Source organism: Fistularia commersonii, chromosome 35 (assembly GCF_037954325.1).
Source record: "Fistularia commersonii isolate RoL2024-O1a breed Wild chromosome 35, RoL_Fcom_v1.0, whole genome shotgun sequence".
NCBI lineage: Eukaryota > Metazoa > Chordata > Actinopteri > Syngnathiformes > Fistulariidae > Fistularia > Fistularia commersonii.
Window position 1 is genome coordinate 8,718,827 of NC_141318.1, and position 14,769 is coordinate 8,733,595.

At 42.1% G+C, this 14,769-nt stretch overlaps 1 protein-coding gene across 2 annotated transcripts; it reads left to right on the forward strand.

Annotated features, from left to right (window-relative positions):
• Positions 1-111: 111 nt before the first annotated feature.
• adisspa (adipose secreted signaling protein a) lies at positions 112-13,954 on the forward strand. 2 transcript variants are annotated; one of them, XM_086142931.1, is made up of 7 exons: positions 183-308; positions 5,133-5,267; positions 5,441-5,521; positions 5,620-5,756; positions 8,400-8,553; positions 11,219-11,344; positions 12,222-13,954. In XM_086142931.1, the coding sequence occupies exons 3-7, from the start codon at positions 5,503-5,505 to the stop codon at positions 12,308-12,310; spliced, it is 525 nt and encodes a 174-aa protein (XP_085999057.1). In that variant the 5' UTR covers positions 183-308; positions 5,133-5,267; positions 5,441-5,502; the 3' UTR covers positions 12,311-13,954. The 2 variants fall into 2 exon arrangements, with proteins under 2 accessions (XP_085999056.1, XP_085999057.1); XM_086142930.1 differs by lacking the exon at positions 5,133-5,267 and having other exon boundaries at positions 112-308.
• Positions 13,955-14,769: the final 815 nt, after the last annotated feature.

Sequence of the window (14,769 nt, forward strand, 5' to 3'; positions counted from 1 at the left end):
TCATTATTATTATTACTACTGTATTTCAAAAGGATTTTGCGAAATGTTGTTTTTCCATGCATTTTTAATCCTCCAATGAAATTGCGAACCTGTTTCCGGTAGTCTGTCACTGCGCGGCTCCGTGTGGAACACGTGACCTCCTCGGCTGGGATGTGAATGTCAGGCGCGCGTCCGTCGATAAACGCGAGCACGAAACACATCCCTTCGTCCGGTCACCTGGCGGGGACAAACGGCAGACAGCGGAGGGAGAAATCGGGGCGACGTGTCCGGTGTGGCGGATGCGGACGGAACGTCTCTGCCGGTGAACGGTACGTGTTCCGGAATCGGTCGGTGACGGCTGGAGGGAATCTCAACTCACGGGCGTGCGCGTCATCTGTGCGTCTCAAACCGACCCAAACCTGCAGCCGCATGCTTGCAGGACCCGGTATTTCACCGGTGAACGATAAACAAAGACAGGACTTGGTCTGGACAACGTTTGTTGCAGCGACTTACTCACCGTTGAGACCAAGTGATGCTCGTACTGGAAACCGGGCATCCGTTACTGCTGCGTGCGTGATGCTCGGGCCCGGACACCGCACACACCGCTTCTATTTATTATGTGCTGGAGGTCCTCAAAAAAAAAAAAAAAAATTATGTATATATATATATATATATGAACACATTTGGATTTTTTTTTTAATTAGAATAGAAATTCATGTTAATTTTTTAAATCGTTTTTTTTTTCCAAGTCTTTTAGAATGACTCAACTCTGATTGCTTCTATTAAAAAGGTTTAAACTGTAATAGTTAAACTATTTCTTTGCTTGCAACTCACTTTATTTCCCTCATACATCCCAAACCTTCCCTTTGGGTTTAATTGAGGGAACAATTCAGGAAGTTGAAAAGCCTGCACCTGTCCTGTCGGAGGCTGGGAGTGGATACCAGGAGATTCTTAGAGGGACGTGTGTTTTGGACTTGCACAGGTCATACTGATGCTGCTAGAAGAGGTTGATGTTTCTCGAAAGTATCCGTATGACTTATAGACCAGCTGGTGGGTGACTCCGAAATACTAATCCGTAAACTCAAATGTATCTACCGTGGTCGCTCTTGTGTTTTCAGTCCATCCAGGAGTTCACATCTGTCCTTTGGATTTAGGTGGATTACCACTTTTGGGAAGCTTTTATTGGACACAAGAGTAATATGCCGAGTTATACAACAATGCCTTCATGTTTCTCATCTGCTATGCCGTGCGTGTGTACATGTGAAAGTGAGTATGGCTGTCTGTGTGTGTGAGTGTGAGTGTGAGTGTGCGTGTGTGTGTGTGTGTGTGTGTATGTGTGTGATGCTGAGCCCCACCCCTGGTGAAACAGCAGACATGGTAGAGGCTGGCGTGCTGTTAAGATGCAGAATCTCATGCTACGTTGAAATGATTGTGTGCAAAATAGGTAAACAGATAAAAGATATTTATTTAAAAACCTTAATGCAAAATATATTGGAATCAAGTAAACACACACACAGACACACAGAGAGAAAGAAAGGATAATCAAGAGTAATACAGTGTTTTCCATGGATATTTTGGGACGTTACCCTGGTAAATCCAAAGCAGTCTGCTCAGTAGTGTTGTGTGAGGGGTCTCTGATGTGCAAAGGGGAAGCGATCTGATGGGAGGGCGGCACCACCCATGCTGTGAAGGGGAAGCTTTGTTCCGATGTCGTCTAATCCCACCTTTCTGCAAGGTCACATGACCCGGAAATCAACCTCTGCCAAGCAGGCTCCGTGCAAGTTTGGACCGTTTACAGCCAAAATCTCATTTTAAAAGCTCCCCATGAGACATAAAAGTGTTCCAACCTTGTATCCTTAAATACTCAAAATAATAGAAGTACAGCACATAAATGCACCTCAAGCGCAAAGCTTAAATCTGCATGGGTTGAACATATTAGATCAAAGGTCTTGCTAGAAACATTTTCAATTCTGTCTAAGCTCAGTGGGCTTAAGGGAATCATTTGTTTTTTCGAGACGGCCTTCTTTTGTGGATTGATGATGCAAATGTTCCCTAGTGATCACACTGGATTTGCAAACATCACGTTCCTTGTTGCACCAAAAGAAAGTCTTTTCCCCAAAGATACACAACATTTTTTGAAGGTCTCAACATGTAATCCACTCCTATTTTTATCTGATAACCTTCTGCGTGTCCAGAGGGGTAATGTTGTTAAAAGCTCAAGTGAATGCTAGATCTAGAAATGTATTGTTTCGGCCATATGGATGCCGCAGAAAACCGAATCATGATGTCGGATGATTTGTAGCATCATGTGACACTGAGTGACATATCTTAGAAAGTAGCGCAGGCTCCTCCTCTGATGCTGCACCCAGTTCTATTATGCATCCGTGGTCTCTGCTGGCACATCTGGAGATGCATGACAACATCTTCACTTACACACACACACACTGGACTCCTGTATCTAAAGCCCAACAGCCAGGGCCAGCATTGGGACGGGGTTACAAAACACTTGTCCTGCACTTTGGAAGTCTGGAGTGATGCAATTTTAGAATGCACATGCACAGTAGGTATTTCCTTGTATTGTTGTTTTGGGATTTCTGTCACCTACTGTGCAGGTAGGCAAGAAGCTCCAAAAATAGCAGACAGATGGGGTCTTGTGGTACAGGTTTTTTTGTTTTGACTGGCCGTGAGTCTTTGTTTCCTTGCCAGCTCTTTGGCCATGGTGTGGGTTATCCTCAGTGACCACCAGTCCAGTGCTGTGAAACTCTTCAGAAACTGAACCGCAGCAGTTTCTCACCAACTGCCGTGAAAGCTACCCTCAACCTTTTGTGATGAGATCGTAGCATCTGGAATGTTCCCACACAATGTTTACTTCATCTTCACTAACATGGAAAGACTGTTGATGGCTATCGGAAGATGTTTCTGTAAAAAACATCACTTATTTTGTCATGACCCAGCAAACTAATCTTGACAGACAAATTGAGCTGTCAGTCTGCGCTGTGGGGTTGTTAAGTGGGGGAATGGAAGGCTGTATGTTGATGATTAATAATAGCTGGTGAGACAAAGCAAACATGCCCATCCTCAGTCTGGGTTTCCTTGTGGGATATTTGGCCACAAGAACAGTGCGCAGTCTCCTCACCGAGGGCCAGGGTGAAGCAGATAAAGAGGAGACTAGATCGGAGCCTGCTGATCCTCCTTCTATCAGAGTCTTGGCTGAAACATTTGTTATTTATACCCTCTTTTTGTTTAATTTCTCCATCTCAGTGTGTCTGTCGTGGACAGAGCAGCTCAACTTTGAAATGGCTCGATTTCACATTTAATCATTCCAGACCTTTTTCCCCTTCGGACGTCACAGCTGCTCCGTAAACGGGGCTGATCTATAATCCTCAACCCTTTGGTGGGTTGATGGTGGATTTACATATAAAGATCCCATCGCAACCCGTGAATATCTTCGAAATACCATTATGAACCTCCCCCCTGTGATGTCACAGCATCCACTGTAATGTTGGGGATCACAGTACACACACCTGGATTTGTCTTGCGATATAATTATAATTTATGTTGTAGAAACCAATCTGTCATGTTCACTTTGGGAGCATTTGCTTCTGGGTAATATCAACCTGCAACATTATTAAAAGTACAAAACATATAATTACAGCATTTACACTCATTGTATGGTCGCAGCAATAAAAATTAATAATTATTGTTGATGTTATTTTACAACATATGCCTTGTTTATTTATTCACTTATTATTGGCACAATTAGTTTATCATTCACTCAAAGTCAAAAATCACTTTTTATATAAATACGTCCTTATTTATATATGTCGGATAAAGCACAGTTGTGCGCAAAAAGGCTGCCAAACACATTTTTAGAGAGGAGTTTAAATGTCAAATACAATGGACAATTTAACTTTAATGTACAAACCCCAATTCCAATGAAGTTGGGATGTTGTGTCAAACATAAATAAAAATAGGTTACAATGATTTGCAAATCATTTTCAACCAATATTCAGTTGAATACACTTAAAGGTCAGGTTTTTGAATGTTCAAACTGATAAACTAATGTTTTTTTGCAAATAATCACTCAGGTTGAATTTGATGCCTGCAACACGTTTCAAAAAAGATGGGACAGGGGCATTTTTACCTTTGGGTTTCACCACCTTTCCTTATAACAACACTCAGTAAGCATTTTGGAACTGAGGACACTAATTGTTTTGTCTTTGTGAGTGGATTCTTTCCCAGTCCTGCCCAACAGTCTGGGTCTCCATTGTCCGTATATTGTGCTTCATAATGCACGACACATTTTCAATAGAAGTCTGGACTGCAGGCAGGCCAGTCTAGTACCAACACACTTTTACTGCGAAGCCACGCTGTTGTAACGTGTGCAGAAAGTGGCTTGCTGAAATAAGCAGGGATGTCCCAGAAAAAGACGCCACTTGGATGGCACCATTATGTTCTTCCAAAACCTGCATATATCTTTCAGCATTAATGGTGCCTTCACAGATTTGCAAATAACAAATCGAAAGTATCTCAGCACTTCCAAAATAAAATGAAACAAATTTGGTACCATCACTCCTCACATAGCACCTCCATCAGGGCCTGACAATAAAGTGACACTGGTTGGCAGGGATAGGCGCCGTCCTCAGGAGGATCGTCGGGCAATGACCCACGCATGCCCCTCTGCACCGTGCTGCCTTCCTGCCGACGAGTCACAGTCCTGCCCATGACGTCCGCACCCTCACGCACACGAGTGTAGCTTGACCACGCCACCACTCAACGCAGTTCACCCTTTCCCTTGTGTTGACAGGCGAGGATCTGAACTCTCCCTCGACCGGGTTCATTCCTTCCCTGATAAGGCTCTGTCTCGTAGCCCGACACGGACCAGGCTCAACTCGCAGGACTAACGTTAGCACGGCGTTGCGGCGGCGGCCCTTCTTGCTCAAAACGGGGTCGGTTCTACCTCGAAACTCAACAAACAGTCCGTGTTTAACTCACAAAAGGACAACGGTCCTCCTCTCAAACACGATCTCCACTGTGATGTCAGCTACTTGTACGGAAAATACGGCACATTTCTTTCAATTTTTCCACCTTTTCTGACCTCCACTCCTTTTTTTCTTTTTGGTTCTTTTCTCTCCCTCCTCTCTCTGGGGCAGGGCTCCCCTCGGCAACGCCCTTCGACAGTACCTCAACTCGGCTTCACCCAGTGTTTGCTGCAAGGAAAATCCCCCAGCAGAAAACCACTACACTTGAATCACAGCCCATGTCTCTGTCCGTCACACCTAACTAAGGTTTTTGCTCCCCTGTGATTCAACACATTTTGTTTGACTGAGGACATATCAGCCATGTTGGAAGCCGGGGTTGTTTGAGGGACTTTGAGAATAACAGTAAACTAAAGTGCAGGGGTCTGCAGGCTTTACTGTGGCCCAACTGAAGAGCGTGTATCATCTCTGTCTGTGCTCAGGTGGTCAGTGATGACATCCTTCAGAAATGTTCTGATGTACCCCAGTTCCTAACAACATTACCATGGCAACTGGAAGAAAAGGTAAATTTGATACTCTGTGTGTTACTGGTAAACAGAAAATGGTTGTTGTTTTTTACCCAAGCATCCCAAGCACATTCCCGCCTGTATCTTCTCACCAGGCTCCACCTCCAAAGCCAGTGGCGTCCGTTTCCCCGACGATGACGAGCCTCCGGGCTCCCCGACATGCAGAGATGACCAGTCAAACCTCTCAACTCTCATTGCTGTCACTCAGAAGGATGGAAGTTACTTAGTTAAGGTATGTGAATATTGTCGAGAGCTAAATTCCTCTTTCCATTCAAAATATAAAATTATGTTTTTGAATTAATTTTAAGGATTTTTTTTTTTTTTCACCATAATCTTAAGAAAGGGGTCCTGGACTTTTTTTTGACAGTGCCACCAATTTTGCTTTGCCATTATTATTGAGCAGTTGCAGTAAGTCTTGAAGAGATTCTCCTTCTGTAGATGGAAATAAATCCCAGAATAATGGTTACAAGGGCACATTTCTTCTTGGAATGGGAAAGAAAATATCAACAAGAATTTTTCAATTCAGTTACAGGTTGAAAATCCTCATGCAGACCTGCATTTCCACATCGTACCTTTTCCTTTCGGCTTTCTGTATCCTCTCTGTATCCTCCTCTCTTGCTACGTCCATATATTTTCTCTTTGGTCTTCCTGGAGACCTCCTACCCGGCAGCTCCAATTCCAGCATCCATCTAGCAATATATTCACTATATTCAATATATTCTCCTTGATACATGACCAAACATCTCAGTCTGGCTTCTCAGACCTTCTCTCCTAAACATCTAACATGTGCTTTCCCTCTGATGGACTCTTTCTTGATCCTATTCATCCTTGTCACTCCCACAGAGAATCTTAGCATCTTCATCTTTGGACCTCCAGCTCTGCCTCCTGTCTTTTCGTCAATGTCATTGTTTCTAGCCCATACAACATTGCTGTTTTACCACTGTCTTGTACACCTTTCTTTTCATTATGGCTGATAGTCATCTTTTCCACACTTTCTGGACTTGCTCTGGACTGTTGACCCTAAGTACTTGAAAGTACCTCCTAAGTGCCTCCAACTTTTCGATCGCTCCCTGGAGCCTCACCAATCCACTTCGGTTCCTCTCATTCACGCACCTACATTCTATGTTGCTGCGACTAACCTTCATTCCTCTCCCTTCCAGCCCATACCCCCACCTCTCTAGATTTTCCTCAACCTGTTCCCTGCTCTCACTACAGATCATAAGATCCACAGACATCATGAGAGCTGATCCCTGATGAAGACCCCCCTACTACATACCTCACCACTGTCTCACAGCTAGCATACAGCCGGCACCAGTCTAACATACTACTCGGCCTCTCCAGACTTTCTCATACTATACCAGAGTTCCTCTCTTGGCACCCTGTGATATGCTTTTTCTAGGTCAACAAAATTGTTCTATCTATACTGTACTGCATCTGTACTCTTTCTAGGCATGAAGCCATACTACCGCTCACAAATGCTGACTTCTGCTCTCAGTCTAGTTTCTACAACTCTTTCCCATAACTTCATTGTATGGCTTTTCAACTTTATCCCTCTATAGTTGCAGCAATTCTGTACATCCCCCTGTTAAAAATTTGGCACCATTCCTCACTTCACTTTTACTTATCTTTGCTACTTTGTGGTCTACAATAGTCATCTCTTCTACCTCGCTTTAATTTCCTCATTCATCAGATCCTCAAAGTACTCTTCCCATCACTCTTCTAGCCTCCATTTATACATTTCCCTCTCTATTCTTAATCACCCGGACCTGCTATACATCCTGTCCATCTCTAGGTCTCTGTTTTGTCAGCCCGTATAATCATTCTCTCCCTCCTTACTGTCCAACCGAGCATACAAGTCATCGTACTCCCTTTGTTTTGCATTGTACTCCCTTTGTTTTGTTTTGCTTTTGCCACCTCTATATTTTTTCCTGCACTGTCTATTCTCTTCAGTCCCCTAAGTGACACACTTCTTCTTTGCTAACCCCTTTCTCTGTATATGCTCCTGCACTTCCTCATTCCACCACCAAGGCCCCTTGTCTACTTGCCTACTTTCCTTCCATGCGACACACCAAGTACTCTAGCACCTGTCTCCCTGATCACATTAGCTGTAGTTGTCTGGAAGCTCTCCCTAACCACCCAGAGCCTTTCTGAACTCCTCCCTGAAAACCATACAACACTCCTGTCAACACCACTTTGTCCTCCTTGTCACCAAAGTCATCCTGCAAACCACCATCCTATGCCGTCTGGCTACACCCTCACCTACCACTACTTTGCAGTCACTGATCTAGTTCAGATTACATTTCTGTCATTTGGCAGACACTTTTAACCAAAGCGACTTACATTGGAGATGCCGTGGATTGAACCCAGGACCTCATACATGCGAAGCATGCACTGAGCTGATGCACTGAAGCACTACCACTGAGCTACATATGACACACTTGTATGTAGTGTTCACATACCTTGACTATACAAGATGTAGTACCTGCATACCTGAATGCTCCTACTGCTGCTTTTATTAGTTACCCAATGTTCCTGTCTTTTCTGGAAGAAAGTTTTCACTAGAGCCATTTCCGTCGTTTTTGCAAAGTCTACCACCATCTGTCCCCCTGCGTTCCTACCCTGGATACCAAATCTGCCCATCACTGCTTCTGTGCCGGAAGCCCTTCATGATGCAACCCACTGCATTAATCCGGGTTTGGGACCGACTCAGGGAGATACTGGCCTGTGTCTCCCTGAGGCTGCATTTGCATTTCCATATCACACAGTTGAGAAATATCTATTAAGGTTAACATGGTCACATATCTGGGGAGTATATTATGTTCAGAGGGACGCATTCCAGGAATGACTCCTCTTTACTCTGCTATTTGATCCCTAGGCCGGATTCCTGAAGAGTCACCACTGCTATGAGATCATCTTCACTGTTCCAGACGTCCCGACCCTGGGCAGAGAGTTGTCCTGCTTGCCCTCCTGCTCGCCGACCCGGAAACCACCCAACCTCCGGGTCCATCGTATCACTTCCACTCTGGAAGGTAAATCTGGGTTTCAGTAGAGGAAAATGCCTGCCTGAGTCACCTCAGAGTCAAAGAAAGGTAGACATTTGACAGTGGATAGAGTTATCTTGACTCCTATCCGTGTAAGACGGCATTTACATTGAAACCTTGGCTTAAGAGTGACTCTCTGTACTAATTTTCCAAGATACAAGCCGTCGCTCGGTCGATTTCTGCTATATGATGTGGGAGCTGGGAATATGGGAGAAAACTTCAGTTTATTGAAAAGAAAATATCCTGAAAAAGTGGCAACAGGTTGTGCATTGCCGCTGTGTGACGAACAGCCATTACCTCCAGAGAGATAAGGAGGTTCCATATTGACATTGCTGCGTTCTCCGAAACCCGAATGGTTGAGGAAGGACATCTTGAGGAGAAGAAAGGAGGGTTTACTTTCTTCTGGAAAGGAAAAACTACTGATGGCCAACGAATCCATGGTCTGGGCTTCGCAATTTAGAACAACCTCATTAGCCACCTCTGTGAACTCCCTGTAGACATGAATGAACGCCAAATTACTATACATTTGATGCTTGCCAGCAATCGGGTCGCAATGGTCATTGGCGCATATGAAATAACACTATCAAACTGTCCTATCAAACACCCCCAAGGAAGACAAGCTACTTCTTCTTCTTGGGGAATTCAATGCCAGCGTTGGAGAGACATGCTATGAGGACATTATCCCAGAGTTTGAGGTGTTTAACCAGCAGCCAACAGCCAATAACTAAGAACATGGAAATACCACCTAGCGTGGAAGAGGTATAAGATCCAATTAAAAAGATGAATAACAGCAAGGCTATTGGACTCAATGGCATTCCGGCAGAAGTTCTCAAGGAAGGCAGCTGTGACATCCTCAAACACATCCATGCCCTGTTCCTTTACATTATTTGTTATTTATAAAGTTCAATTTTCTGATTTAAAAACCACACAACATTGCGTTTTGGGGGAGCGGTAACAAACTACTAGAATTAAAATTATTTTAATGGGGAAATTTAATTTGATACATGAGCAAATTTGGTTACGAGCTCAGCCACAGAACGAATTAAACTCATAAGTCTAGGTATTATTGTAGTTGCGATATGTCGTTTAGGATTTTGTCCGCCATTTATTTTTGCAATGATTATTCCATTTTAATGCCAAGGGTTACTTCCTCATGTTACCCCAAATGCTCTATATCTTGCATTGACACTATAGCCTTGGGTGAATGAGTGAATTAGGCCTTGGGCAACATTTTTCACCACATGGCAAGGGTTAAGTACTTTTACTTTTAGTTCTTTGTATTCAACTGCAGTTTGTGGATCAAATCCAATTTAGGTTTGGGATTTATTTCCAGCTATTGAAAATCCAAATATTCACCATAATATCAAGATGAAGCCAGGGATTAAACTGCCTGACTGATCAATGATCGTAGTCCATTCAGCATCAGTGATCATCAGATGATCATCCTGCAGGTAACTGGATTTTAGCTCGTGCTGAGGACTGCTTGGAGGCTAATGGGGCCTTGTAGAATTTCTCTCCATATTTGTACCTTCAGACCAGCTAGACGAGCAACTAGCGTCAAGTTTTAGTTTAATGTTTTACTCTTAATGGTTGAACATATTCAATATTAAAGAGAATAATGTAACTTTACGAGCTGTTTAATCATTATGGTTGCCATCAAAGCTGGTATCCTTTTTAGACTCCATTATATGATACGGTTCCAGTGACCTAAAAAGTTCCTTTTATGTGACAGCTCAGATTGAGCAGGGATGAAATGCCAAACAAATAACAATGTGCACAAAAAAACATACATTCTCTGGTGAGTTTCAGTCAGGCGAAAAATAAATCTGATTTGACTCTCAATAGCTGATGCGTGTGTCAGATAAGAGCGTACAGTTTTCTGTCATTGTGAGTCATATGACTGAAAATTGTGTAATGTCCACAGACACCCCCCCCCACACACACACACATACACAGCTTCTTCTGAAATTCACAGTAAAGGGAAAACAAAAGTGGTGGATGTGAAGAGACAGAAAGAAGGGTTCAGCGATGAATTGTTTGTCTCCTTTCAAAGCTGTTTTGATTCTTGATCTCTGTGCTATGTAATTATGACAATTAAATAAATAAGGTTAGACACATTAAAATGAATAAAAATTGTGTGTATATATATATATGTATATATATATATATATGCAAAAAACAGCACTTCAGTAAAAGTGGGCTTTCAAAGAGATGATGTATTTACAATGCCACATGAAGCCCAAACTGGGAGCAGACATTATTGGTGGTTTGTCTGTGAAGGTTCTCAGTTCTCCAGATTGTGGTGAATTTTTGTTAAAATCTTCTTATCGTGGCATCTGGACTTGAATTTTTCAATTGAAGTGAAGAAATTCAAGTCCAGTGGCCACGACAAGGAGATGTTGATAAGAATTCACTATTGGTTTGTTCTTTCCCTAGCATTTTGACACTTTTTGAATACTCCATCAAAATCTGCATCAAATGCACAGTTCTGATGATAATAACCTGTGCAACCAACAAAGAACAATCCCTCCAAAAGAACAAACCAATCTGGTGTTCTTCCTTTTCTCGCTGGTGAATTCCCAACAATATCTGAAGTGCAATGACAATGAAACACAGGGCGTCTGGTGTGTGTCTGACGTCTGTCCCTCCACAGGAGGAGTGAAGGTCACATGTGAGTACAGGACACACCAGGAGGGAGTGCTGCAGGAGGAGATAACACTGGTGACCAGAGGGAGGAAAGACAGTAGTCTCAGGGTGCGGCTGCAGGCCAGGGTCATTGGTAGGTGTGCACGCACATACATGCACATGCATATTTTTTTTGTTGATTTCAAGCTATTCTTTTTTTTTTTTTTTTTTTTTTTTTTTTAAATACTTTGCATGTCTTTTGATAATGTCCTGTAAATTATTTACCTATTTTTCCGTGACATAAAGTACTTTTAGCTTTTTACATCATTAGAGAAATTGTCACGCTGATTATTACGGTTGTTTTATAGTTCAACTGAAAAGAATTAATTTGAAACGGCAGTCCCCGTGCATTTTGCCTTCCTTAGCATATGAATTTCAATGCCGGTATTTATTTATTTTTATTTTGTTTTTGCTGTTTTCAAGTAATTTGTCATTTAGAAGTTGAGCAAATTGAATCATAGGATAAGTGATGACAAATGATTTGCTATAAAAATAAATGGATCAAAAAAACACCCGAGACATCCATGGAAGAATATGATGTATGAGCTTTGTGGCCAAAATCATAAAAATATCATATATTTTCTTTTGGTGTTTGTTTTCGTTAGGACTGACACTAAGACAATATACTTTATGCCGTAATACACATGTAGATTTGGATTTTTTTTCTTTATTTCTGCCCTGCTCATTAAAACCCTTATAATGTCATGGGTCGGTCTGACTTAAACAAAACAAAGCTCCAAAAAGTAAAATTGATACACAGGTTTTATTATTCACTTTCATTTCTCTCTGGGACTTTACGCAACCCCATTGCCTTGACGGGTATCCAGTATATAACAAAGCAATTTCTTTCGCATAGACTCAACAAAATCAAATTTCTCCAATGCTGATTTAATCTAAGTTCAGACTGGGAAACTGCGCCAGTATATTTTCAATCATTTTATCTGGATGTGTGTTTCCCCTCCCTCGTCCAGACCCTCATCACGGGACGCCCATGCTGCTGGAGGGGATCAAGTGTCTGGGCACTCAGAGAGATGCCCAGAAGGCAAAGCAGCGACCATAAGATGGAAACAATAAGACAACTCTCCGGGTCCCGATGATGTGTTGCCTTTTTTTCTATTGCTAAATAAGAGACCCACACAACCAGCTTCATCTGTATTGCAGATCATCGGAAATGTTTCCCATATTGTGTTACTGTTATTGAGTTTGTATTGAATAGTTAAATGACTATGAATTTGTTGTTTTTTGTTTTTTTTTGTCAAATTAGGTTGTGCATACAATATCATCAATTAAGACCCTCAAGATACAGTGTTATGTTATGTTAATATTAGTCTATAGTTTCAATTGTGTCGACAATTTCCCTCCTTTTTTCTGTTCTTAAAAGTAGTACAAAATGAGTTAACAGTCTAAAAAGTCCATGTAAAGGAAATTCTGATATAAGAAAAAACACAAAAACTATGTCTCTGATTATAAAGCATAGAATTAAATGGCCAGCAGTCACGATGTATCTCAAAGGCCCCACCGCTTATTCAAGGCACCTTCCACCCCAATCCAGCTACCCACCAAGGACAGGAACACACTCGCTAGCTGTTCCCAAGGAAACACCCTGGTGGGATGTGTAATCCCTCCAGAGTGTTCTGCATTGATCATGGGGCTTCTTGCAGGTAAATGCAGCTTTTGTGGAGCCCAAAACAACCACAACGGAGTCCTTTCAAGATGAAGGAGCTCCTGCCATCGTCCCCAAAATCACGTCGACGGATAGAGGAGAGGCCAACTGTTCCCAAGAGGTCCCACTCCACCTCTTTTTCCTTTCCTTGAAGAGAGGTTCTATTCAGCTTCTTAAACTAGATTCCATGCACGCTCTGGTCTCCACGTACATCAAACCAGCCCCGATGCTTCTACCTGGTTAACCCATAGGGGGGGTCACTTGATGTTGTTTTCCAGTCTTGTGAGTCCTGGCGCTTTACCAGCTAGCAAGTTCCCTCCCCAGGCCTGGATCCAAGGGGCCGATGCAAAGCTGCAGGGATCACGTGGATGCACAAACTCCTCCAGCATGAAATATCAGAACCCTTTTGGAATTTCATTCTCCCTTTTTGACCTTGGACGTGATATATTGAGTTCTTCACATCTTATTTTACTTTGTGTCCTTCTGCACCTGCCAGTGAAACAAATTGTGACATTGTTACGTGTGATCCTTCTTGAAGTCATGAAGGAGCAACTTTAGATCCCTCTATAAAGTTATGACTTTGGTTGTCAGGTCCAAATAGCGCATCTACTTCTCACAATTTAACAAAGGGAATTTTCTGACTGTATCACGGATGTACCATGTTTAACCAAGTGGTTAACCAAGTGGAAGTTCAGCCTGGATCACCTCCTCAGGTGCACTTTGGCAACATGTGCACTTTTTGTGATAAAATTTCACTCCACCAGCTTTTTTGCCATCACACCTTCGGTCAGGTGATCAGAAGGTGGCACTGTTGCTGATATCATGGCTTCGGCCTTGAACGTACACACTTTGTGATCAGGTCTTGGAAGGGTCATTTCAAGGCTATTCTGTGCGTGTCAACAAGTTGGGATGCAATATTTCAAAGTTTAAGATTAGCAGTCTACTTATGATGTAAATAACATGTTTCCGCAAGGTTTGTTTGCATTCATACAGTTTAGCAGAAAATTGGTTTTCAATATCCTATGTATCAGAGAAAGAAAAGCTGAAGAATATCAAAATTGCCCAATTACCTTAAAAAAATCATCAAGATGCAACTGAACATCAATAGATAATAAAAAAATGATAATAAAAAATCGCAATAAATCACATAAAAAGAAGAAAAGCAACACACAAATTCTCTAAAGGGTGTTAAATACGTTGCCGTGGAATTACTGGTATGTGAAATAAGTAGGTTGGATAACATTGATTTCAATTTCAATTTGTATGATCTCTTTGTGCACGCAACATTTACGCACTTGGTCAGTTCCAGGATAGTGTGGGCTCCATGTCTCTGAAACCTTTTTCTTTGGGGACTGCAACATTTCTAGAAGAATTAAAAACATAATTGTGCAATTTGATTGTCAGTATTCACACCATGAGTGAGAATATTTGGAAGGGACAAGGTTTTTCTTACCCATTGTTGAAAGGGGCCTTGTGTGACCAGACATTAATGAGTTATATATAGTGTTTGACTTAATGTTAATTTGAACTCAAGGATTATCTTCCTGCAAAGAATGCTTTTAAATGTCCGGCAAAAATATACCAAAAACCACACACTTTTCAAATGAAAAAAGCACTTGCGTCAGATAGAGGTGATTAGAACAGGCCCAGGAAGCAAAACCCATCATGGACAAGTACTGAAGTAATGTATCTGTAACCTGATGTGTGTAGTTTCACCTTTATTTTCCATTGATTAGATGTGTAGGAGTAGTTTGTCTACAGACTCTCTGTATGAGGACAAAAGACCCCTGTTTCTCTGCTTGTAAACCACAATCCCATTGATTTCACGACTATCAAGACTCAAGTAACCAAAGTCA